Consider the following 27,021-nt stretch of genomic DNA (forward strand, 5'->3'; position numbering starts at 1 on the left):
CAGAACGGCAATGTTACAAAAAAAAAAAAAAAAAGAAAATTAAATAAATACATGTTAAACACTACATTGCATATCTTTATTCACTGATTACATATGAATCCATCATTGAGAGACATTATATGATCATTTCCAACAATTCTTATAAAGTGCTTTAAAAAACAAGAAGGAAATATTCAAGAATGTTGATATAGCATAACAGAATTAAAGCAGCAATGTCAACTTTAGCTATATTGGTTACTATTTAAACCTGAGATTCTTAGATTTTCGTATTTAATCACACAACCTGGAAAATGTAAAGAAAACAAATGCCTTACAGAGAATTCATATTGGGTTTTGGCACTTAAAGCAGAAACACCAGACATTACCCCCCAAAAAAAAGACTGAAAATGTCTAATGTCTAAAAAAGACTGAAAATGTCTAAAAAATAATCAACTTCCAGCTCAATCACTGATCATATAAAAAGACAATAAATCATGCAAATCAAGGTATAGCTATGAATTGTAGATGTAGAATCTCAGATCTGGTTCTCTGAGCATTACAATAACATTGGAAATCTTTTGAGGTTTCAGACTTCACGCTGGCACTCACAGCTGGTGATGTGTTTATAGGTGTATTGTGTAGCTGTAGCTCCGCTGCAGACCAGAGAAATCGGTCTCAGCTCATAGTTTCTTTCTTGGCAGCAGAACTGATTATGGACCAACTGCAAATCTTTCCCAGACCTCACCCACCTACACAACAACAGCACAAGTAAACATTACACAACCATAAACGTACAACTTTTCGTAAAGTGAGACTCTTTGGATATGTATGTGTGGTAACTGAGGAAAATCCATCAGATATCACTGTGGCTGAATGCTGGCAAAAAATGGGGGGTTTCTGTCTATAAAACTTCAACATTAAGAAAACATAAATATATTTCACCAAAATGGTTTGGAAATTTACTTTATTATTTACATTTTTTACTTACTTAATAGTAAGTAAAAAATGTGATGCCCTCACACAGTGAATGTCAATCTTTGATTAAGTTCTTGAATATCTGATGCCATAGCGAAATGGACATAAGCCTAATCAGTTCAGTGTGTAATCAGACACCAGCTGTCAAAATGTCCATGATGAAATCGGTAGGGAATCTTTTCACTTTTTACTAGATTTTAACATTCTATTCATATTACATTCATATTATTCATATTTTTTAATAGAAAGCAGTGTTCTATTTTTGAATGGGGGGTTCTGTCTATAAAACCTCAACTTTAATAAAGCATAAAGATATTTCACCAGAATGGTGTGGAAATGTTTTATATTCTTTAGCAAATTCATATTGTTTATATTCAATTCATATTATTCATATATTTGAAAAGAGAGAACAGTGTTCTGTTTTTGAATGTAGGTCTTTATGTTATTCTTTTGATAAGCGGCTTAAATGATTAATGGACCACAGGACACATGCATTAAATAGGTAAATGTTTTTAGATTGTTTATGATCTCATATTTGCTTGCTTACAAACAGGATAAATGCATATGCATAAAATCCATATAATTATAATTAATAATTAATATTTAATTGCAGCCATGGTTTAACTGGATTTGAATCAAAATAATAGGAAATATGGGTGGCACACAGTGGTATACCAAACTGAGGTTGTGGAAAAAATATTTCATATAAATATTTCATATTACAAATGCATTTCTTAAGACTTAATTTTTAGAAATTCTGATTGCTATAGGAGTATAACTTGCTCTTAAGGTTAACCATGACCAAAAAAGATTAATAAATAGTGAGTCTTACAGGGAGCCTGATGCACAGTTGCCTTCACAGGTGGGCAGCATCACCTCCTGAGTGCAGTTCTCAACAGTCATTCTGGACAGTCTGACTCCACACGTTGTGTTGCCTAGGAGGGTTACACAAGCCAAGTGAGAACAATATGAAATAGTAACTGAAGTAAATATGTGTGCACTTGTGTCATATTTGTCAGTGCAACTAATGGCTGTGTTATCTATTTCTAAGCATTAACAGGAAGATTTCATTAGGATTTTAGTAAAAAATTTTTTAAAAAACGCGATGATTGAATGAAAGTAATGGTTAAAGGTCCACCTATATGTTGCACCCACTTACTTTACACCAAAAAATATTTGGCAGGCAATTTTTTTTTCATAAAATAATCAAATAATCTCTGCAAACATATTTATCCACTATGAATTCTTCAGAATCTCCCCAAAATATTGCACTGTGTTTGTTTAAAAGAGAAAAAATGAGATGAAGATAATCCACATACATGAATAGCAGCAATGATGCTCATCCCAAACACGGAATTCCTAGATATGCACAATTCAGATGAAGAGAGAACTTAAAATCCATATCTGTGATGCTATATGCCAAGGTTGCAATTGTGTTATGGTTTGGGCAGGCTTACCTCAGAACATAACTGCTGTGGACACACACTCTTCTCTATTTCAGTACCTTCTCTTGTACAGTGAAATGTTACACAGGGACTCTGGGGGTCCCTCCATGTTTCACCCACCTGAGATGTCCATGAGAAAAACATCAGTACTGTACACCACATTTTATTTTCTTTCATACTTGCACAATATCTAAGTGCATTATTTACAAGTTTGTTTATACTTATTTTTTGTTTAGAGACAAGCCCCCCACCCCCACATTAAACCCAAACAGGATTGTTTAAATTTCCTAATGTGATCAGTATTGGAAAATATTGAGCACTCTTAGAGATAAATATAAATGTTATTGAATAAAATACTGTCAATTCTTCTGCATTACATACACTATACTCAGGTGTTAAATTGAGATTTAAAAAGTAAGGGAACTCTACTTCTTTCATGTGTGACAACTATATGGGAAAAATCATTAATTCATTGACTTTCAGTGACCACTTTATCCTGCCCAGTATAAATATTCCCATTAACCTTCCTCTGACCTTATGTATTGTTCCATTGTATTCACAAGTCTTCTCAACTGTGAAAGAAAGGGATAAGCAATGTTAATTAAACAATCTGGTAATGCTTTTGAGAAACAATCAAGGTTTAATAAGTGACACTGATCCATCATTAATTAGTCAACAGCATTATCAAAGATTTTGAAGTCTGCGGTAATGTTTTACACATTATGGTGCATACTGTACACTGGAATAAATTACTACAGAACAAGTGTTTATTCCATGCTAATGAGAGCACACAGACATTACAGAGAGTGGTAGTGATATTTTAGACACAGTGCTTTAACTTTCACGTTTTGTTCACTTGATTAACAGACCCTCTCTTAAAAAAAAAAAAAGTTTGATATTAATTAATATAATTCTTATTAATATTATCTTAAAATACCCAATATATATATCATATTCATCTCAGTAATTAGATATATAACCAATGTCTATGGATGTAGAGCCCCAAAAATAATCCTTCCTGCACAGGTAGGTGATCGCACTATTAGTTCATTTAAAATGAACATTTAAAATAACTTGTTTTTAAATTAGCAGAACTTGAGGGTTGATACTGCTTTTCAGTAATTACAGCACACGTACTGAAATGCTGAAGTGCTAAATTACCGCATATCTGGTTGTTGCAGCAGTCAGAGATGAGAGCAGAGCCAGGACTGCATGTGGGAGTTGGAGCTGAAGGTTTTGGCCAGCATTCTTCTGTCAGAGTCTGATTATTGCATGTGCACATGTGGCAATTTGACTCCCATATTGCCCCAACCTTAGACAGAGATTTGGAGTGCAATCAGAGACTTGGTGGTAAATAAACATTATTTTTTGATAATCTGATCAGTTTGCAATTAGTGGAAAGGTTCCACTATAACAATCTTTCTTTTTATCTGTTTTTGAGCAATTTTCAGGCTTTGCCTTTGCTGATTTGCATTAAGAAGGTGTGAGAAAGGTCAAGATTTTAGTTGTGGTTCGGGTTAATATAAACACATTCTAATAATGCTTCAGGAATTTTCTCATGCTTTCTCACTGATTTGTGGGTAACTGGTGAACCTTTGTTAACATTGCATCATAGGTAATAGGTAATATCTCACCGGCATGGGTTCTCCCAGTGGGCCTTTACAGTCTAACAAAAAAGCAAAAAAGGTATTTATGCACATTATTTCAAACAGGAAATGTCAGGTTAAGAACAATTACACAGAAATGACAAAAATATGAACAAAAGCCTTTCAGTGACAAAGAAAGACATGAGTGCAGAACGTCAGCTTTAATTCAAGGGTATTTATATTTACATGAAAATTGTCGGTTCACCTGATGTGACTAAATTGTATAACTTACAGCTCAACACATCTTATTTCAATTTATGTATCAAATCCTGATGATCTTTGTAAATTACATATAAAAAATGGTAACCACTCACTTGTGCATTCAGATACACAGATCTTCTTGTGTTTCTCAGCAAGTAGCTTGCTGTCTGGGCAGAAGCAACCAGATCTCATTGTATCCAAAACTGTCCCCGGAACACGCTCACTATGTGAAGAGCACACATAACACAGACTCAAAACAAGCAATCTACAGCACATTTAAGCACTGTTAAACAAAATACACAAGCTGTTTGTAAAAAAAAAAATGCCTTCACCCGCCACGGCAGAAATCAGCTGGGGTGCTCCGGCACTCATCAAACATCATTCCTTCAGGACAAGTAATGTCTGAGAAAGGAAAGTTGTTTTAAAATATATAAAAGAATGGACAACATGAAGCATTTCATCCTCATTTCTGGTAATTATATTTACAGTTTTTCTCAGTCGCTTTGGTGCATTTCTCAGATCACAACTGAAATTCTCAAAACTACTTGTTCAAACTCCACATCATCTAGTCACTTATGCACATCATAAAAGCAATTTCTCATTCTTTTGAACAAATTGCAAATGCTTTGGTACATTCATGCAAGTGATTATGTACAAGTTTCTGCTGTTTCCTACATTATCAATTGCTTATGTCATGTTGATCAAAATATGATTCCCTGTTGAATAGTCTTACCCCTCAAAACATCTAGGCATTAGTTCCTTGCATAAGTTATTAAATGCAAAATGATTGAACTAGTTGTCATAAACTGTCAGGCATATTTTCTACACATTTCTATTAGACCTTTTGTAAATGTGCCTGAATTGATGAATTGTGCAGGTGAATCTTGACTTATACTAATGAAGGGAATGTAAAGTGTTAGATCAACCAATGATCAACCAGCTCTCTAAAACAGCTCAAAGGTGCATCTCATGAACCTTTAATTGTAAATCATGTATAGACAGAGCACAACACAGAGTTACAATTTCTGACAATGGATGAACAAACAGGAAACGAACAGGGTCAACAGCCGAGAGGAAGAAGAGGAGTAAGGATGCATGGTGGAAGGGTATGGAGGCAAAACAGAGGAAGAGGCAGAACAGGCCACGGACGTAGGCACATATCAGATGAAATAAGGGCCACTATTGTGGACCATGTTGTCAATCATGGCCTTACAATGGCTGAGGTGGGTCGAAGGGAGCAGCCAGATATTGGGAGATCGACCGTGTCCTCAATAATTCAAACATTTCGTAGAGAGAACAGGTACGTCCACCTGCTGATGGAATTCCTCCCACCTTATTCCCCATTCCTTAACCCAATTGAGGAGTTCTACTCGGCATGGAGGTAGAAGGTCTATGATCGCCAGCCACGTACTCAGATGACCTGGGACGTCAGGAGGTGTAGACGGACTGCACTGTACTTCCTCATACAGTGCTGCATGCAAATGCAAAGTTCTGCCTAAGGAGTGTTTCCTGTGTTTATCTTTCTATGTATTTCTTTGTATTTTCCCCTTTGTGCCCCTTGTCTTTTTCTTTTCTATATCACAATGACATTGTAATATATTTTTTGTCAGACCATTAGTAAAAGAGTAACTGTGAATCCTGTCCAGTCTCTTTCAATTAATATCCCACATACAGTAATGTGTAAATTTGTACTGTAGAAATTGATATATGCCATACAGAAGAAGTGCAGCCTTGTGCATTTTCAATGCTGTAACTGTCCAAACTGTAGCCATAGTTTACATCAGGTAATACTGACAGAGTACACTGTTACTGTTATTGACAACATGACTAAGCATTTTGACTATCTTGTTTGTGAACAATGACACAAGGACTTTTCATTCTGATGGCTCTGATAGGTTCAATGACATAAATACTTACTTTTGAGAGATGAACTAAAGATTTTGAGCAAGTTACAGGCTTTTCCAGGTAATCCATTGTGTGTTGCTGTTTGTACGAATTGTTTTGAGAAATGCACATACTGGCTTGCAAATATTAAGGATAATTCAAGAAATGTACCAAAGCTAATGAGAAAAACTGTAACACAATTTTAATTATATTAAAGTCACTTATATATAATGTGTGTGTCTTCTAAAGACAGCTGAAACCGATGCAGTTGCAGGTAAGGCAGTGTTAAATAAAGTTCGCGGAAAACAAAAATCAATCCAAAACAAGAGCAATAATCGAAAACCAGAGACAGGCAGAGGTCAGGTGATCAGCAAACAGGATGTCAGAGAGTAGGCAAAGAGGCACAGAACAACGAACAATGTTAAGGTCAAAACCGGCAAAGATCATGCAGAGAATAAGTAGGCTTGGTAACATCACAAACACAGAGGAATGAGCGTATACTTTGCAAAGTTTCTATGAATGAGAGTCTCTATATATATGGTGGCTGTGAGTGTGTGTGTGTGTGTGTGTCTGTGTGTGTGTGTGTGTGTGTGTGTAATAGCGTGCAGGTGGGCACAATCAAAAGTTCAGTGACTGAGAGCGAGGCTGTGTGTGCGTTTGTGTGTGTTGTGGGACACAGTCCAGAGTGTATATATATATATATATATATATATATATGAGTCCATGTGTATATACATATATATATATATATATATATATATATATATATATGTATATATATATATGAACCTAGATCCTAGATCATGTGATAAATTACATAGGTATTTGGAAGTTTTCATGAGGGAAGATGGGTGGGGTCAGAGTTCATTGGACCTAAGATATGCATGGTTAAGAAAGGATCTCTAAAAGACAGACATATTCTGAATCAGCTTTCTCAACCAGCCAATAGGACGTCTGCAATCTCTGCATGCGTCCTATGCATGAGGGTAAAACAGCCTTACCACAAATTCCCTTGGTGAGGTTTCTCCAGGCCACACAGAAGCCCATCTTCTTGCAGTGATCAGCTAGACGCTCTAGTGGGGAGCACACAGTGGCGTTGTTGTGGGCCGCACAGTAATCAAACTTGCAGTTACTCACCAGCTTCTCCACATCAATGTCCCCACTGCATTCACTGAACACTCTGAGATACAAACAGCATACTTATATTAATTACACTTACATATATGCTACAAACAACCAGGAAAAAGAAATGCAGTAAAGCAAGAATATAGTTCTAACACCCTGTGTGCAGGCAATCTTTGACCAAAATACACCTGTCCAAACTGTTCTGTTTGAATGTTCTAGCAATATAATTCTATTCTATTTAATTTAAAGTACCTCTAATAATATGTCATTTCACTTCATCTCAATCAATATGGAAAACGAAATGGGTACACAAAATTCCTTTTGGGTATATTTATAAATAAGTGTATAAAATTGGTAAGATGGTACTTTTAGTAACTTTAAGTTTTTAGTCTAGTTTTTGTGTTAGAGGTGCACCAGTTAGTAAGGCAGTTAGTTAATGTATGCCAAGTTACCTTTTCTATCCATGTATCTTATGGAATGTACCTCATTTTTTCCCAATTTGGTCATTTGCCAATTCCCACTCCCTAATTAGCTTTCTGTGTCATACAGTAGTTTTCGAAAAGGGAGAGTCAAAGCTAGCTTGTGCTTCCTCTGAAACACATGAAGCCAGCCACTGCATTTTGTAGGACACAGCTGAAGGAAAACGCTAGCAAGATGTTTTTTTATGGAGATTACAAAGCAATTCCATAAGTTGCACTGGATACAGGTATCTGCAATATGCTCTAAATGTAAATGTAAATGTAAATGCATTCTCAACAATATATGCTGAGTTCCTTGTTCATCAAATATTATATTAGTATTCCTAGTAAACCTGCTCTGGGAAAACCCTGATTTACTAAGATCCCAAATAGAGTGTTAATTTCTTAGAAGCTGTTAGTTAACCCAGTTGCACATTTTTATGGGTATTAAGAAGTTTCATGTGTTTTTGCATATGCAAACTTTTATTAAATTAGTACCTTAGTGTATATGAATATACTATATACAGTATGTCGATACACTTAGTTTTATTAGTTTTGATACACAATCTGTAATGTACAACATTTTATCAAAATCCAGCAACTCTTTTAAAAATGCACGTTCCTTGACTCTGAAGCTGAAGAAAAAGCTGAAGCTTACTCATGTCTGAGGAGCTCACAGAGAGGAGCCATGCAGGGTGGTATTTTTGTTGGAGAAATAGGTGGTGTTGGTGTTATTTCATGGGAACAAGGGACATGCCGGGGGGCTTGTTGACAGTATGGTTTTAGTGGATCATCCTCTATCCACTCATATGCAGTCTTATCACAGCAGTCCTCATTCTCAACTGAACCATCCCTGCGTATACATGAGGAACCTCCACAAACACCTGAAAATGAGAATAAGAGGAGCCTAGAATGATACAATATACATAAGCCATACAATTAAACCAAAATTTTAGATGTAACCAACTGACTTATTAATTATATTTCTGTGAAAGCTTACTATGCAATATACTAACAAGATATACAGTACATTAACTATTCGTATACAATAAAACAACCTCATTAATTTAATATGTACAATAATGACATAATAAGTGATATAACTATGACAAGGTTTATGACTATAGTACCTGAAAATACATGTCCTGACATTATAACTGTACATCAGTAATAAATAAAAACACTTTGAACTGATACAATATAAGCATTCACTTTTCAGCATATTTAGCTATTGCAGCTAGTGCCTTAGCCTACACTATTTGGAAAAAGAAGGGTATTTCACAGTTACAAAGCAAACCAAACTGCTGGTCACTTACCACACTGTCCCTGCGTGTTATTAAAGAAGTGCTCCATTGCCAGATTGATCTGCAGTGTGTTCCATACACTGAGAAAGATGTATGACCGGATCTCTTCAATGTAAATGTAGACTTCTGCATCTGTGCTCTCAAACCTGAGTCCATCTGCTTGATACGGTGGCTTTATTGTTACTTGATTCAGAGTAGTCTTGAAAATATAACAGAGAAGATTCATACTGATATGGCACAAACATTGCACAGAGTACCATATTTTAACATGTACAAACACTAAAATTAAAAGCACCTCAAAAGCACAGGGACTAAGTCATTACCACGACTACATCAGCATCAACACAAAACTGAACAGCATAAGGGCATTCATGTCCATGCATTTATATAGACCTACTTCTAATATGGGCATTTCATCAGGAACTTGAAGCACTTGAAGTATGACTGTGTTGTTGTGGTACTTCAGAATGATCCCCTTGGCACAGGAAGCAGATGGCTCACAGTAATAATTATCAACGCTGATGCTGAGATGGTGATGTGGAGTCCTTTCTTCCACTAGAATATATGTACAGTCTTCCAGGAACACAAAGTCCTGTCCAGCAAAGGAAGTGTAGTGTGGGTCTCCAAAGACATCACATTGACCTGAGGAAAACATTGAAAAAATATTAGCACAATCCCTAATCACAAAAAGGGGCAGAATATCAGGGCATAGCTTAGGTAGCAGGTATAGTTGGTGTGTATACAATATAAGGAAAATGTAGAATTTAATTATGTATTAATTTGAAAAATTTAAGTATCACATTTCCTACTGAAAAGAATCCTAATATAAAATTAAAGCTGCAAGCACCCAGACTCAGTGAGCCAGAGATTCAAAGACACGCTACAATTTTTGCATAAGCAAAAATTCACAGGAAAGCAGAGCCATAACTATAGGCAAAGGAATTCAAGAATGATTTGTAGTTTCACATATTTGCCAGTCTGTTATGGAAGGACGGTTTTGAATATCAAAATTCCTTTGATAATTTTTTTTTTTCAGCCAGGTCTCAAGATGATGTGAGCAAAATTTGGTGAAGATTGGACAAAATTTGGAGAAGGAATAGCAAAATGGCAGTTAGATTGAAGCATTTTTAGCATGTTATTGTACCTTTTGAACAGTAGGTGGCACTGTCACAAAATTTTTGCAAATACTCAGGTCATGGTCCTGAAGACGCCTACCAAGTTTTGTGTCAGTGTGAAAAGTCGTTGCTGTTTGCTCACTTCCTGTTTGGCGGCTTCGCTGTCAGATTTGTTGGCCCATTACAGACAAACCGTTTGAAGTATTCAAAATTCTTTTGATAACTTTTGTGAGGCTTACTCTGAAGAGTGTGCCAAATTTAGTGATGATTGGATAAAATTTGTAGGAGGAGCAGCGAAAAAACAGTTTTTGACAAGATCCAAGAAATCTAATTAGGGTGTTTGAACTCGTCTCAACCAAGGGAATCCATTGATATCTGGCTTTTAAATTTTGGACACATGGTTCAAATGTTATGACCACAAAGGAACTTCCAAATTAGGCCCAAATTTTACCCGATGGTGGTGCTAGAGCGTTGGCAGTACTTGGCCCATATTTGGTCAGAATGTTCCTTAGACGAAGAAAAAGAAGAAGAAAAGGTAGAATAACAATAGGGTGCCTACACGCCTTTGGTGCTTGGCCCCCTAAATACTTTCAAAACTATAGCTTTGTTCCTATTATAAGAATTTCAGGATGTAATATCAGTGGCTAATATTGTTAGAGTATGTAAAATTAAAGATCCTCTTTAGGCACTCTGCCCAGCAGAAATGGTATTTAAATGATTGCCATTAAGGAAACTAGGGAATGCCTTGTTATAATTGTTGTTGGGCATTGATGTGAAACTTATTTTACGATTATAGTTTTTCTCAAGAGGTCTCCATAAAGAAAAAATTTTTTGAGTAACTAAATAACTAACTATAAATAAGTAACTAATTATACACTGTATTGTACATTATAAAAATAAAATATAGTGTAAAATATAGTAAAATATAGTGGAAACAAATGAGATCACATTTGGAACATATCTTTCTTAACTAATTAAATTTGTTATAGGCGTCTTATAGTACTCTAAAACAGTAGAAAGAGCCATTGCACTCACAGTCACACTGCCAGGTGTCACAACAGCCTTGCTCATCTTTTACCAGCTGAGGCATTCCTCTGGGGCACACAGGCATGACTGGAGTTGGACATATCAAAGGTCTCAATTCAATAACACTGTTTACACAAATTTTATTGAAGCAGTCCTCTGTCCACTGATAACCCTCTTCCCAGGTTTGATTTCTAATCAGATCCTTGCAAACAGTATTAGGTACAGGTGTGGTTTTTGGTATTGATGTTGTGGTTACGGGTGTCTCTGTTGTTGTAGTTAGTGGAGTTGTAGTTTTAGGTTTTTCAGTTGTGATTTCTGTGGTTGATGTGGTTACTGGTGTCTGTGTTATAGTTGAAGATGTAATAAGTGGAGTTGTAGATGCAGATTCTTCAGTTATGATTCTTTGGCTTGTTGTTGTGGTCTTTATAGGTGTCTTTGTTGAAGCTGTAGTTAGTGGAGTTGTAGACTCAGTTGTGATTTTTGGTATTGTTGTGGTTACAGGTGTCTCTGTTGTTGTAGTTAATGGAGTTGTGGTTGTAGGTTCTTCAGTTGTGATTTCTTTAGTTGATGTGGTTATTGGTGTCTCTGAAGTAGCTGAAGTTGTAATAAGTGGAGTTGTAGATGCAGATTCTTCAGTTGTGATTTCTGGGGTTATTGTTGTGGTTGTGGTCATTACAACAGTCTCTGTTGTAATTGTTGTTAGTGGGGTTGTAGGTTCCTCAGTTGTTTTAGTAGTGGTTGTTCCTGGTGTAGCACTTGGGAAGGTTAATACTTGAGGACCTCGACTGGAGGGGGTGGACGTTGCCCCAGTTATTATGCCTGGCTGTGTGGTTTCTGGTGTGTATACAATTGTGGTTATGGGTGTCTCTGTTGTAGTTGTAGTAACTAGTTGAGTTGTAGATTCAAGTCCTTCAGTTGTGATTTCAGGGGTTGAGGTTGTGGTTATGGCTATCTCTGTAGTTGTAGTCTGTGGAGTTGTAGATGTAGGCTCTTCAGTTGTTATTTTTGAGGTTGATATTCCTGTGGTTACTGGTGTTTCTGTTGTTGTAGTTAGTGGAGTTATAGATGTAGCTGCTTCCGTTGTGATTTCTGGGGTTGATGTGGCTATGGGTGTCTCTGTTGTTGTTGTTAGTGGAATTAAAGTTTTAGGTACAGTTGTGAATTTTGCTGTTGATGTGATTATAGGTGTCACTGTTGTAGTTAGTGGAGTTGTAGTTTTAGGTTCTTCAGTTGAGATTTCTGGGGGTAATGTTTTGGTGGTCACTGGTATCTCTGTTGTTGTTAAATGAGTTGAAGTTTTAGGTTCTTCAGTTGTGATTTCTGTAGTTGATGTAGTTATTGGTGTCTCTGTTGTACTTGAAGTTGTAGTAAGTGGAGTTGTAGATGGAGATTCTTCAGTTATGATTCCTTGGCTGGTTGTTATGGTGGTTACAGGTGTCTCCATTGTATTTAATGGAGCTGTAGTTTTATATTTTTCAGTTGTGATTGCTGGGGTTGATGTTCTAATTACAGGTGTCTCTGTTGTAATTGTTGTTAGTGGGGTTGTAGTTGTAGGTTCTTCAGTTGTGAATTCTGGGTTTGATGTTGTGGTGGTTACTGTTGTTTCTGTTATAGTTGAAGTTGTAGTGAGTGGAGTTGTAAAAGTAGACTCTTCAGGTGTGATCTCTGAGGTTGTTACAGGTGCCTCTGTTGTAGTTTTAATTAGTGAAGTTGAAGTTTTAGGTTCTTCAGATGTGATTTCTGTAGTTGCTCTGGTTACCAGTGTCTCTGATGTAGCTGAAGTTGTAATAAGTGGAGTTGTTGATGCAGATTCTTCAGTTGTGATTTCTGGGGTTGTGGTCATTACAGGTGTCTTTTTTGAAGCTGTACTTAGTGGAGTTGTAGTTAGTGGTACAGTTGTGATTTTTGGTGTTGATGTGGTTACAGGTGCTTCTGTTGTTGTAGTTAACGGTGTTGTAGTTTTATATTTTTCAGTTGTGATTTCTGGGGTTGATGTTGTTGTGGTAATTATACTTGTAGGTTCTTCAGTTGTGAATTCTGGGTTTGATGTTGTGGTGGTTACTGTTGTTTCTGTTATAGTTGAAGTTGTAGTAAGTGGAGTTGTAAAAGTAGATTCTTCAGGTGTGATTTCTGAGGTTGTTACAGGTGCCTCTGTTGTAGTTTTAATTAGTGAAGTTGAAGTTTTAGGTTCTTCAGTTGTGATTTCTGTAGTTGCTCTGGTTACCGGTGTCTGTGATGTAGTTGAAGTTGTAATAAGTGGAGTTATTGATGCAGATTCTTCAGTTGTGATTTCTGGGGTTGTGGTTGTGGTCATTACAGGTGTCTTTTTTGAAGCTGTACTTAGTGGAGTTGTAGTTAGTGGTACAGTTGTGATTTTTGGTGTTGATGCGGTTACAGGTGCTTCTGTTGTTGTAGTTAACGGAGTTGTAGTTTTATATTTTTCAGTTGTGATTTCTGGGGTTGATGTTGTTGTGGTAATTATAGTTGTCTCTGTTGTAATAGTTGTTAGTGGGGTTGTAGTTGTAGGTAGTTCAGTTGTTTTAGTAGTGGTGGTTCCTGGTGTAGTAGTTGTGTAGTTTGACACTTGAGGACCTCGACTGGAGGGGGTTGATGTTGTCCCAGTTTTTATAACAGGTGTTGTTTGTGGTGTGTACACAATTGTAGTTAAAGATGTTACAGGTGTCTCTGTTGTAGTTAGTGGAGTTGTTTTACAAATTTCTGTGGGCATTAGCACATTAGTAAATAGATTTTTTAATGGGTACACTAGAATTAAAACTGACATCTTGTAAATATATCCAAGGTGGCATAAAACATTACAACTCACCACAAATCATTTGCCCCCCAATGCACTCACTAAGGCAAAAGAATACAAATCATGAGGTTTTAGTGTATGCAGGAAAAAAAATACTCATAATTGCATATATGATCCAAACTAACCAGCATTCATTGGGTGTAGTCACTTTAGCACCAGGTTCAACCACAGTGCTGTTGAAGTAACAAGTGCAGTTGTCCAAACTGGAACATATTCTTCTGTTCTCATCATAATACGGCATCTCAGCAGGGCATTGTGGGTAACAACCTTAGCCAAAACATGCACTTATATAAATTTTTATCAATATATAAATGTTAACCATTAATAGACTTAACAAACGCATAATATATATTTAGTATAAACATCTGTATCAATCATACTGACCAAAAAAACTGACCAGAAAGCACAACTAGGGCATGAACATGCAAAAAATTTAAAAGATGCAAAGGGAAAAATGAAAACCTTCAAGCTTTCCAGAGAATTTGTTGTTTTTCCCACAAGTCTTGATCTGTTGAGGACATGCTTCATAATGCCAGCTGCACTGACCCTCTTCATTGTAATAGTCACAATAGACCGCTGTAGAACAAAGAGCGCACACAATGGATTTTGATCACACCAGTAAGCAAACACTGAAAGAGTACATTTCCACCCACAAGGAAGTAATTTTATGATTACTATCTGGGACTTCTAGGAAGCCCAAACTAGATTGACAAAGTGTCCTGTATCACAATGGAATATGATTTTAACAACTCAGAGTTTTTATTTTCTCTCCAAGTGTATCTTATTCATACAGAATCTATAAAAACACACTCTTTTAGAGAAGGGATCTCTTGGTTAGATTATGGTTAGAATTTAGGCTAATTAATTCACAACATCTGACACATGTATCTTGATTTTGCAATTATCAATTCGATTCTTCTCATAAATAATTGTTCAGAGACATCTTTTTTTTTTTACTGCATTTTCCATGAGTAAGAAGAAACATTAATATTGAATGTTGTTGATGTTGCAAGACACTTACGGCACAAGTCAGGAGTTCTCCATTTGATACAGACATTTTGAGTTGTGCAGGCATCAGCGTATGCTGCCACAGCTGTGCAGAATCCCAGGAACTTGCCCTCAAAATCACAGGAGCATGACTCCAGAATACAGGCCTGGTAATAAGGCGTTGGATCAACCTGCAAGTTATTGGAAAGTCAGACACCATGTCATGAAAACCTGTTGCTTTCTTCTCATAATTCAGCTATATGCTTGAGAGTGTTATAAAGTATTTGTTGGAATTTGAGCATGTATAGATGCATTCATGTTTGCACAAAGGCAAATCAGAAATCTCTGAGAAAACTATACCATTAATAAAATGAAACTTGAAATCAATAAAAAAAAAAAACATTGTTGGTAAAGAACCTTTAGGTGGCAGGCTTTGAATGTGTCACCATGTAGAATCATGCAGCGTCTCTGTGCCCAAGCAGCACAGTATGAGTGGCGTTCACAAGGAAACAATTCTTGGGTCACATCCGAACAGGGGGGCACGGCTGCCTTCCAGCTGTTCCCAAACTCCAGTGTGCTGAAAACTACAGTGGAGCTGCTCGTCAGCAAGTCATTCATTAACTTCCCATCAAAGTCACCACACAGGCCCCGCACTTTACCCTGTCATTCCACACACAAAGGAAACATGAGTAAGACAGACTTGAGAGACACAGGGAAATCTGGACACAAGGAATTTGGATTCAAAACTATGAAACCAACATGGACAGTTCCACACTATTGATAGCACGGGTTTGGCAACTTAACATCATAGTTTTAAAGTCATCTATAGCAATTTAGTGAACCTATCTCAGGTTTGTTTATGTTCAATAGTTCAAAAAGTTTATTTCTTAGATCCATACTAAACTCCATTATTAGTCAGTTATGCCTGAAATCTGTTCACACAGTAATACAAAGAAAGAGATTCTTACATTCCATGAAGCCTGCAGTTCAATTTTGACTTTGGTTTGCTTGTCCCAAATCACACTGAGGCCCAGTTCAGGCACAGAGATGATGATGTACAGACCCACAGTGTGGACAGAGTAAAGTGACTGAGCTCTGAAACGCCACCCATCCAGGAGTTTCTGAGTTACATTCATATCACGCAGGATCAGGGTCACTTCATCCTGTTTGAGGCACAAACAACAAATTTTGTTGCGTTACAACAAAATTCAAGCATGACATAATGTACAGTTACATAATTGAGTGAAAAAAGTCACCAGTAGTAAATAATGTAGCATTTCAAAGGTCACAATCTCACAATTGCCTTTCTGAAACCAAGGCTAGTCATAAGCTGACTTTTTTTAAGCAAATTGCAGATGTGTTATGTTGATTAATTGAATGTGTATGATCTGGAAAAAATGGCATACACTATAAATGCACTGGAAGAAACACCTTATCAGTACATTTACACTCCATAGTCATAGGCTACATTGACACTGCAGGTAAAAGTTGCCCAAATCTGGATTCTGTTTTTTTCAAACAGAGAGAACAGAAAAAGATTTTTGGTGTTAGCATCTGTGGGTGTGACAGATCTATTCATGGTATTCTTGTGACAATAAATTGGCTAAAGACCGACATGTAACTGTAAACTAGGTTTGAGTGAATACATGATTGTTATGGTTTGGCAAGTTCCTGCGAAATCCAATCTAAACAACTCCTCAAATTTAACAAAAATGTGTCCCCCAACAGCTCACTGTATTGTTATTTTCATAATGTGAAACTATTAGATCTCACTTATATATTTTACTTATATACTAATCATTTGGTTGGCATAATGTATAACAAGCCCTGTTGTCTTCTGCTGTCTTCTCACTCTTTTTTTTGAATGTTCAGTCTAGGGCATAGAATATTTACACTACACTGCAAAAGGTATGTGGACACCTGACCAATCACACCCATATGTGCTTGTTGAACATCCCATCAGAGTCCTACTTTGCTCTTATAATAACCTCTACTCTTCTGCGAAGGCTTTCCACTATATTTTGGAGTGTATTATTAAAACAAAAACGTAAACAACTAATCAGATTTAAACAATAACACATATTTGAGTATTTAAGTTTAAGATGTGAAAATAGCCATTAACCACTTAACTTAAGAATAACAAGAGACTGAGAGAGAGAGAGATTCAGGTACCTTGAGTTTCACTGAGATGGAACGGGAGCAAGTCAGAACTTCATCACAACAAGGCACACTCTCCGCTTTAATGGAAAACAGCCCATAGATGTCCTGTCACACACATATGTACACTATGTCTTATCAGGTGACCTTTAACATTTTCTTAATGATTTCATTAGTCATTCCACTCTGAAACATTCTTTTTTTTCCTTTCTTTAATTCTCCAGGGAGAATACATAAGAATACTCACCTCAACCAGAGTGTACTGACAGTGGCCGTCGAAGCGATACCATTTGGAATCAAAGGTCTTATATTGTCCATTGCCAAACACTTCACACACTCCTGGGCATGGATCACCTTTGCAGTCCCATTGGCCTCCTCCGCAAGTGCTGAGAGAACAATCATAGACACTGGAATGAAATCGCTCCTACAAACTCTTGGATTCCACATTTATACCAGAGTGCTGATCAGTAAAAACTATGCACATGTTAATGAAGTTTGTTCAAGTCATAAGACATTTCGTTCACCATGTTTTACAGTTTGACTCCACGCTCTGCCCAGATGCATAAACCATCCCGCTGAATTCACATGTGCAATTCTCCTGAGTCACACAGCTGCCTGTATGGTCTGCATACTGGCCCTCTGGACAGTAACAGCCACTGATACAGCTCTCACCAGCACTCTGTAAATACAAATCAGTTCAGTCAGGAATAGATTAAATCAGCAAATTAATTTATAGAAGTTGTGACCTCCATCACTCAGTCAGGATGAAAAGTGCATGCTTGAACATACTACACCATATTACCTGCAAATCTTGTTTTTTGGTCATATTCTCTAACAGTAAACTCTGTAATTCTCTCTTTGAGTGCTCCATTTAGGTGTCATATATCTATATGTATCTTAAATATGAAAAGTAAAAAATATGCTAACAGGTTTACACTGTATATATAGATGCTTATAAATAATTCAAAACTGATCAAAAATAAATTCAGTTCAGCAAATGTATTCATATTCACAAAAAAATTTATATAGCTATGATTTCTATAGACCTAGATTTTATTTCATTAACCTTCCTTTCTAGAGCCTTTTACAGCATTGTATTATGTACAAAATGATGTATGCAAATATTTACATTTCAGCTGCTTCTTGCAATTGTAGTGCAATGCCATAGTTTATGTATGCTGCTGTAGAAATACTTACAGATGGCTTGCTCAGGCTCTCACATGTCCTTTGCACTGTGTTTACTGGTGCTTGTGCACAATGGACACATATTTGTCCATGTGGACAGTCTAAAGGACAAAGTAAGACCAGTGTGAAAGGCTTTACATTTATATAACACATTGCATTAAAGCAAAATTACATTTATTACATCCAACAGCCAGCAATCCAACTATTTATAGACATTAGAAGTATACTGTTCTAGCTAACTCTGACTGAGTGGGTTATAAATACATTATTAATTATATGCCATGAATATAGAGTGTGTGAGATTTTTACACCAAAAATATTTGGTAAAAGTATACAAAAAATATAATGTCGAAATGATCTGCTTTGACTTTACTGAGGATCAAAATTTTAAGAATCTATATCTTAAAATCACAGAATTGTTAGACAGACCTGGAATTCCAAGGTTTCAATTTGCTGAATATAGCAGCTTCAAATGCAGTAAAATTTTATTTAAAAAAAAATTGCACACAAATAAGCAAATATTCATCAGTGCTGCATTAATATAATCCAGAGACGTATAACTGCTAACGTCATTCTCTAGCTACATTAACAAATATTTGCTGTCATACAGCTGCATTTAGATAACAAACAGGCTTTGATTAATTAAAAAGCACATGAATCTTAAGTCTGACAAGTACAAATAGGGTGGAACCTTAGTCAAGGTTAAAAAACCTTAGTTTTTTTATTCATTATATATTTCATATATAAAAGACAAAAAACTTTACCGCAAACGTCTGAACAGTGGAGATTTCCATTTTCACACATGCTGCAAGACAAATATCAGACAGCATTTAGATCTATCATATTTACATATATAGCATTAGATATTCAATTTTCTTGCTTATATTTGGTTATATTTGTGTATACTGCATGTTAATATCATGCACACATATTTTAATGTGGCTTTAAGAAGGTGTATTTGTTTCACTGGGATTTTCATTGTTGGAATAATAACTAACTGCATAAATACTTCCTGCTGGAAAAATCCTCTAGGCATTTCCTTGAGACTCCTTTACTGATGGCAGCAGTGTGTTTGAACAGCAAAGAATAAGCACAGCATACCATTGGCGTCCATCAATAACCACGGGCCCTGGAGGTGTTGTTCCACCTGGGTATTTGCAGTGGCAGAGGGCACGAGGGCTGCACTTGAGTGGTGTGTTGAGGTGGGTGCCAGATGGGCATCCGCAGCCCTCCACTGGGTCATCTGGCATGTCACAGGTCGGGTCAGGACCAGACAATGAGCGACATGTATGATTACATGCCTGCATGGCGTAATCAAACCTCAGATTACTGTCGCAGGAAGGAGCTGGAACACAGTGAGAAGACAACATAAAAGCCATCAATTGGTTCCACATTACTGCTTTTATTCTTTGAGCCAGACTGTCCTAATTTTTTTTTAACATGAATTTTTTTCATCTCAGATTCACTAATGACCATGAAACTCATTTTAAAACCTAATACAGAGACTATCCCCAGGCCATTTTGACATTGGCGCAGCAAAGTGAAACAACAGGTACATGAGGGCAGCCAATAAGAGCACACAGAGCAGTAGCAGCAAGGGGTGCATGGTGCTGTGAATCAGGTGCACAAAAAGTCAATTGCGTGCGTGAAGAAGTGAAGCGAGTGTGCAGAAAGGCTTCCATAATTAATTTCCCCTCACTCAGCAGTGTCTACACTTTACTCATGAGTCAAGTCGATATTTTAATCTATGACAGGTCACTTTCAACAAACCCACTCTCTTCTGGCAACACAGGCCCTCTTTAGACTTGGTATTAACAACTGTCTTGGGTTATCCGATTACTGATGGGAATTCTGGCTCTTTTCAGTGATCATTACCATTTTTTCTCTAAAAGGACAAAGTTTGCATTATTGTGGCTAGTGATTGTTATTCTTTGTCTAACCACCATAGGATTGCATGTAAAACATGCACCAGCTGTTGAGGAAAAAGCACCTAGCATGAAACCAGAAAGCTCATCCACTACATCCATCATTAGGTTTTCTTAAGTTAAAAAAGGCCTGGTCTGGCCTGTCATCTGTCACTTTACATCATGTGACCCGACTCTAAATATGTGCTCCAATTAACAGTATGGGGATCATAACTTTTGCTGCTCCCGATATGTGATATGTGATTATGTGATGTGCCTGTCGTGAATTTGGGGTAAGATCTGGATAGCTAGATGCATCTCCAATTGACTGCTTGTGTGGACGTGTTCTCTGTATGTGTGTTTATCGATAAAATTCAAAGATTCAAAGCGTTTATTGTCATGTGCACAGTGAGGAAACCAGGTTTCCCTGAACAATGAAATTCTTTCTTTGCTGTCCACATTGAATGCCAAAAGTAGAAATATAGATTATATATATAGAAATATAGACTATGTACATCTGTACATTCCATGCTGTATATTATCCATTTTCGTAGCTAGAATTTTGATTCAAAGCTAGATAGATTGTGTTTAAATTAATTTTCAATTAGAATTTAAACTGCATTTTATTATATGTATCATCTTTCATTAAGACATAAGACATTCAAATGTATTATAGGATAATACATATATTTGATAAATGCCAAATATATAATTATATAATATGATGTGGTTAGTTATGTTCTGTTTGCGTCAGTTGCTATAGTTCAGAAGTTATTGTTGTCGTTGGTATTTTAAAATGTTGATCAGTGTGCTCCCTTTTAACTTTATATTTGGACTCACTACAGGCTGTTTCTGCTCTCCAGTCACCAATGTTGATGCCCTGACTGGCGCAGGCTTTAGCGTAGTTTCCCAGGCCAACACACACACGCTCCTGTAAGCCAGAAGTAGCCTGGCAGGTTCTCTGAACGCAGGCCTGTAGATTTAAATGATGCATTTAGGATTGCTGCAATTGCTTCATTAAAACAACAAGTTATCAATAAATTGTTTCTTACATCAAAATAAGTGTTAACAGGCACATAGTCATGGCACTGGGCAAACACACCACTTATGTTTGTCAGCTGGCTGCACTTATCTTCAGCAAATATCTCTACATAAAAATAAGATACCAAAGCACAATGTTATCAGTGAAAAAATGACAGATAATGCAAACACAACTAGAGGGAAATATCAAGACAATCAATACTATTCAATAATACATGGTTTATTCATAACCTATCTTATATGATAAGCTAGCAGCCGTACCATTGTCGGTGTTGATGCATACATGGGGATTATTTGGTGCGCAGTCCCCCATTGTCCACGATAGAGCAAAAGGCTGAGCTGAGTTTTCCACAATACCACTGCTCGTAGTGAAATCATCTTCTGTGTTGTTGTTGTTTGATCCACAAAGACCTGTAATAATGAAATGTACATACATACACACATTAATTCCACAATGTTTCAAAAAAAAAAAAAAAAACAGTGGCTGTGATTGATATATCTAGCCCATGCAATGAACAGGGAATTGTGAGGATGTGGATACCTGTGGTTGTTACATTTTGTGGCAAATACAAGTACATTTGAACTTCTGGAGAAACTTGGACTTGCATCTTCATTCCAAAAGTTGTCTTGACCTTAACAAACATTGAAGACTGCCAGTAGACTGTGACATGCTCTGAAAAGTAAAATGATTTACATTTATGAGACGAGCGAAAATTTAGACATTTTAGCTTACAAAAACACATGTTTGAAATAACATGTTAATAGTGTATATGAGTCTATTTGTCTAATTACACAGATGATATTTGTAGCCTCTATAATAAGTAATATGGTTGAAAATGAAACATAAAATAGATTACATTACTTTTGTCACCACTTGTTTGCGTTAAAGGGTTCTGACTTTCCTACCATCATCATTACTGCTTGGTCTGAATTTAACTACATTGACTTGTCACTACATACTTTCTTACTTTTTATAGTTATTTGCATTACAAGATGAACTGCTACTGGTTATTATTTATTTTTTACCTTTACTAAGAAAATTTTACTTAAGACAAGCTACTCTACAGCTAATCTAAATCATCTTCTTATTGCTCTGTAAAGAACCTACCAGTTTGTGACAGATCTGTGACTGTGATTTTATTTTCCCATAGTTGTACACTGTTTAAGGAGAAGGTGAATCGTTCCTAAATATAGAGAAAAACATAGTCATCACTATTTGAAAGAACAGCTGAAAAGAATATCAGCATGTTCATATAGTTGAAAACACACCTGATACACATCAAGGTACAATACTTCTATAGCCATATCAGAAAATTTGATGGTCACAGTCCAGTTGAGTCCCTGTGGAATGACATGGTAAATTCATATCTTGCACAACATAACAAAAAAAATTAATATTTGCATATTTGATCCTTTATTTACCCTTGCAGCCACATAGGTACATTTTCCAGGCAGAGAATATTGTTTACCATCAAAGGTAGTGACAAACCAGCCTTCAATGATACACTGAGTCGGACAAGTGTTAGCTGAACAGATCCATTTGCCTTTGATGCATTCACTAAGACAAAAACAGAAGCAAATGTATATTAAGCCAGGATAATGCAATATAAGCTGCTGGTTTTATATGACCAGATGCTGGACAATATGACCAGAGCATTACAGCAGACTCATCTCACCAAGTTTGGCACTTTGAGCTTCGTCTTTGCCCTGGGGCATAAGTTCTTCCACTGTGCACACAAGGACAGTCCTCCACCTTAACACTGTGGTAACCTTCAGCTCGATCATTCAGGACCAAACCTGAGAGAAAGAAGCAGAGAGACAGAGAGTAAAAGAGAGTGTGGGATAAATGAAAATTAATGGCAAGGCTGGCTATCACTTAATGGTAGGTCAAGCACATATGCCTCGACTGTGAAAAAAAAATAAAATAAAATAAGAATAAAATAAGAACAACACTAGGCTTATGCAATATAATGATTAAATCATTTCTACACAATCCTACACCTCTATGCTGTTCAGACACTTACTCCTATCATATTATATTACCAGACCTGCCAACCTTTATGCATTTTGACATTGGATTATGTTGCTACAGTACTAGTAGTATGCTGCTACTCATAACTCAAAAATAGACCACAAAAGATAAGTCTTTTTCCCCAATAAAATGAGAGATGAGCCAAATGACATGTTAATCTGAAATGACTGTTGCGTAGTGCTTTTTTTTTTTTTTTTGCTCTCCTGTCAGTGCTCAGATGTGTTCAAACACTTTGAGCAGCAACAAAACGGTGACGTATTTTGATGTTATTGTTTACTGTGCATTTCTGCAGAATCACCTAATCACTCACCATCCAGCTGAGTTTTTGTATTTTTTTTGCGAATCAGTAAAATGCTAATTGGTTTAAATGCTAATCTGTTATGGATGATTAAATCGTTAATCATAATTTTTTCTGTGCAGTATCATGCTAGCCTAAACAAAACATTGAGTTTGAATCTGCAAACAAGGTTCACATAACAATATGTTTTGTTTGCAGTGCAATATGACAAAATTTTGTTTGTCTGTGCTACCATACGAGCACAGATAGAAATGCCTACCATTTGGAGGAAGACAAGTGCTGGTACGAAATTCTGTCTGAAGTTTGGGGTTGGAGCAGGTGGGAGGAAAAGCAGCACCTTGATCCTTAAATTGCAGACCTCTTGGACAATGATGCTCCTCTGCAGAGAATTTCACATTTATTATTTGTTCTACAGTTTGAAAATAAGGTAGCCCTCTAAATGATGTGCTGTGTACAAAATTGCTGCACTTACTACATGAAGTTATGTTTCGCAATTTTGATTGCAGGGGGTATGAGCCATTACATGGACGAAGGAATTCTTCATAGAAAGAGCACTTTGCAGACTCATGTACATTAATATACATGTTTAGCTTGCAGAGCTGGTCAAAAATATTAAGCTTCCTGCCCAGGCACTCTCTGGCCTGGGATTTAAAGTCTTTACAAATCTGGAAAACAAAACAGAAATGTTTCAGTTATTCATGTATCCTATTGATTGTGTGGTTTCTGACATGCAAAGATATAGTGCCACTTTGCTAACATTTCCCTTGGGCAAAAAGTCACAAATCAGGGATAGCTTGAATATGATAGGAGACTATTACCATTTCAGCCACAGAACAGTATTTAGTGAGACATTGGTGAAAGTTATTCTCTGCTATCCTGTTGCAATACTATGTGAGTTAGCAGATCCTACAGCATAAGAAACAGGATAAGGCACCTCTCCTGCTTGTACATTTTGAAAGACCAAAAAGACCATTTTCTTTTATTTTGTTGATTTTTGAGACAAACATCATCAAGGATTAGTTTCTAGAATAATATGGCTCCCAGAAAGCAGGTATTTTTTAGAACCCTTACCTTATCCTCTACTGGTTGGGAATCCCCAATCACACATATCCCATCACGGATGACATTGCTGTCAAGAAGCTGTGCTCTAGTTTCTGGGAAAAAATATTTCAGTGGTATGCCTTATTCTTAAAACTCACTGAATTCTTAGGAAACATAATTAACCATATTTTATACGAACTTTATACGAACTTTTTTATACGTCAGTATTTTTATAAGAACTTTAGACTTTAAGTTCTTATAAAAATAATGACTCATGATATTAACCTGAACTATTTAGTCCCCCACACATCCCAGTCATCCCATCCACCAAGGGCCGGTCCAGTTGCACCTATATCAAGAGCAAAAAAATCTCCTAATTATTCTATGAACAACTTTATACTATATATTGTAATATTTATTATTCCATTGTAATATTTTTAACAAAAAGCCCATTGTAATGTCAGTATGTATTACAAATAATTAATAATTTGTAACATATAAGTAACATATAAAATTATTCTATTTTGAAATTTACTTGAAAATGTTTTGTGAGGACATAAATTTAATTTAAGACACTTTTAAGTTTTCTTATTTTTATATATTTCTATCTTTCTATATGCTTTCAAAAATCAATTCTAACTGAGGCTGTATTGACAATTAAAAAAAAGGCCATGCTGATTTTGCTGTACTAACCCAAAGTGAAGTGACACCCTCAGGTAAACTGTACCATGTGACAGAAAGTGGCAGAACCTTGCTTGTAAGCCTGGTATAAATGCCAAATGTGTACACACTTTGATAGGTGTGGTCATAGGGCAGAGAGACGCTGCAAAGGAAAATCATAAAGAAGTCAGATTTGTAAGGATCACTTTGTAGTGATCACACAATGCTTGTATCCATAAATGCTTTACTAAGGCACAATGACCAGCAAATCCTGGCCAATCTGAAAATGTTTCAGGATAAAAATTTGTAATATTTGACCAGAAGGTGATAAGAGGTAGATAAAACATATAAATATGTCGTTTTCGTGCAACCTAGTAGAATCATTAACTTCAGTAGCTCTAGTAAGTGATTTTAATCATTAACGAAAGTTGCCAAGTATAATGTTGACTCACTTCTAATTAAAAATCAGCAGTTGTAAATCCAAAGAAGTTCATTATTAACGAAAGTTTTATTAAGAAAGTAGAGATGAATTAATATCTCATTCTTGTGTTTATTCCAGGTGTTATGTGAGATACCTGTTTCCTTCCACAGTGAATATGCCATCCTGAATGATGGTAACAACTTTATTCACCAAAATCTCAACTCTCTTCATGAAGCCATTTGGATCACGCTGCACAGAGATAAAACAGTCGACTCCCGCATGAGAGAAGTGTGTCAGTATTACAGGACATGTGGATTTCACATGGAACATGGTCTTATTGAAAGTCTCTATGACCCCGCTGCCAAAGGTCTTGCACACATCTGAAAAAAAATGAGAGCTGGAAAGTCAACAGCCAGAATGCTATGCTAGGCATGATATGATCTATATTTTAAGTAAATAGGGAGATGACTACAACATTTTTATGTTGACAGACTAAACATTGTGTTATTATTCATTAATATGTCTCAATTTGTAATGACAATTATATACAAGAACAAGCAAGCAGTTTCATACACAAGGCAAGTCAGAGGGATTCACAAAGAAGAAGAAGAAATTAATTAAAATAGGATCAAGATTTTAAATAATAATTAAATGATAAATTAATTAGGAATAAAGTAAAAGAAATAGAATAATGAAGTGCTAAAGGAGCAGTATAATTGCCTAGGGATTTTGGCACAGGTAAAATGTTTTCGATCTACAACTGAAAATGCTCAAATCAGTGACGGACTGATGTTTTCTGGAAGATCCAGCACAGTTAGGGCAGCACTGTAGCTGAAAGTTGCCTCACCATGAATGGCACAATTAGCTAACCAGACCCTGCTTATCTGAGAAGCCTAGTAATGCTGTACATTTAAAACATACATACTAAGGTTCAAGGCTAGCTACTCACTTGGGCTTTGGGTTGAGACAGAGCCAAACTGGCCTGGGGAAAAAAAAGATTTAACAATTTAAGGTGCTATATTAAAATAATGCGCAATACATGTTTAGTTTTATTGTTCATGACACAAAATGTGCGGCCTCCAGTTTGTAGTTATAAAATCACAATTTAAAAATTAATCCATTCAAAAATCACTTACCTGAAATAAACACTAAAATACCTAAAATTATCCTGTGTTGAGCCATGTTCTGACCCTGTACCCATTAAACATGCATGCTTAGTTTAAAGGACTCTTTCCTGCCATGCTTTTTTATAACCAGACCCAGTCCCCTACTTTGAATAGCATGAGGAAATGAATTTAGGATTAAGCATTCAACCCCTCCCCTTG

General features: G+C 36.3%; 1 protein-coding gene across 1 annotated transcript; it reads right to left on the reverse strand.

Annotated features, from left to right (window-relative positions):
- Positions 1 to 54: 54 nt before the first annotated feature.
- LOC113532267 (mucin-2) lies at positions 55 to 26,962 on the reverse strand. Its single transcript, XM_026923565.3, has 42 exons — positions 26,833 to 26,962; positions 26,646 to 26,678; positions 25,851 to 26,076; positions 25,309 to 25,438; positions 24,901 to 24,964; positions 24,646 to 24,728; positions 24,047 to 24,239; positions 23,834 to 23,953; positions 22,921 to 23,041; positions 22,667 to 22,802; positions 22,514 to 22,585; positions 22,353 to 22,428; positions 21,786 to 21,917; positions 21,506 to 21,655; positions 21,256 to 21,350; positions 21,044 to 21,176; positions 19,401 to 19,644; positions 19,064 to 19,104; positions 18,312 to 18,400; positions 17,639 to 17,793; positions 17,362 to 17,500; positions 17,130 to 17,222; positions 15,926 to 16,120; positions 15,375 to 15,617; positions 14,992 to 15,148; positions 14,433 to 14,546; positions 14,096 to 14,237; positions 13,983 to 14,011; positions 11,168 to 13,876; positions 9,415 to 9,659; positions 9,030 to 9,216; positions 8,372 to 8,597; positions 7,132 to 7,310; positions 4,579 to 4,648; positions 4,360 to 4,469; positions 4,034 to 4,065; positions 3,561 to 3,711; positions 2,934 to 2,971; positions 2,412 to 2,519; positions 2,274 to 2,313; positions 1,787 to 1,889; positions 55 to 728 (listed from the first exon to the last, which is right to left on the reverse strand). Exons 1-42 carry the CDS (start codon positions 26,876 to 26,878, stop codon positions 566 to 568), a joined length of 7,812 nt encoding a protein of 2,603 aa, XP_026779366.2. The 5' UTR covers positions 26,879 to 26,962; the 3' UTR covers positions 55 to 565.
- Positions 26,963 to 27,021: the final 59 nt, after the last annotated feature.

This window comes from Pangasianodon hypophthalmus, chromosome 18, assembly GCF_027358585.1.
Source record: "Pangasianodon hypophthalmus isolate fPanHyp1 chromosome 18, fPanHyp1.pri, whole genome shotgun sequence".
Taxonomy (NCBI): Eukaryota; Metazoa; Chordata; class Actinopteri; order Siluriformes; family Pangasiidae; genus Pangasianodon; species Pangasianodon hypophthalmus.

Coding starts and splice junctions, on each gene's coding strand:
- LOC113532267 (XM_026923565.3), bottom strand. CDS start 26,878: ATGGCTCAACACAGGATAATTTTAGGTATTTTAGTGTTTATTTCAG. Junction 24,729..24,900: donor TGGGGGACTAAATAGTTCAG/GTTAATATCATG, acceptor ATTTTTTCCCAG/AAACTAGAGCACAGCTTCTT. Junction 17,501..17,638: donor GAGTCAAACTGTAAAACATG/GTGAACGAAATG, acceptor TTGTTCTCTCAG/CACTTGCGGAGGAGGCCAAT.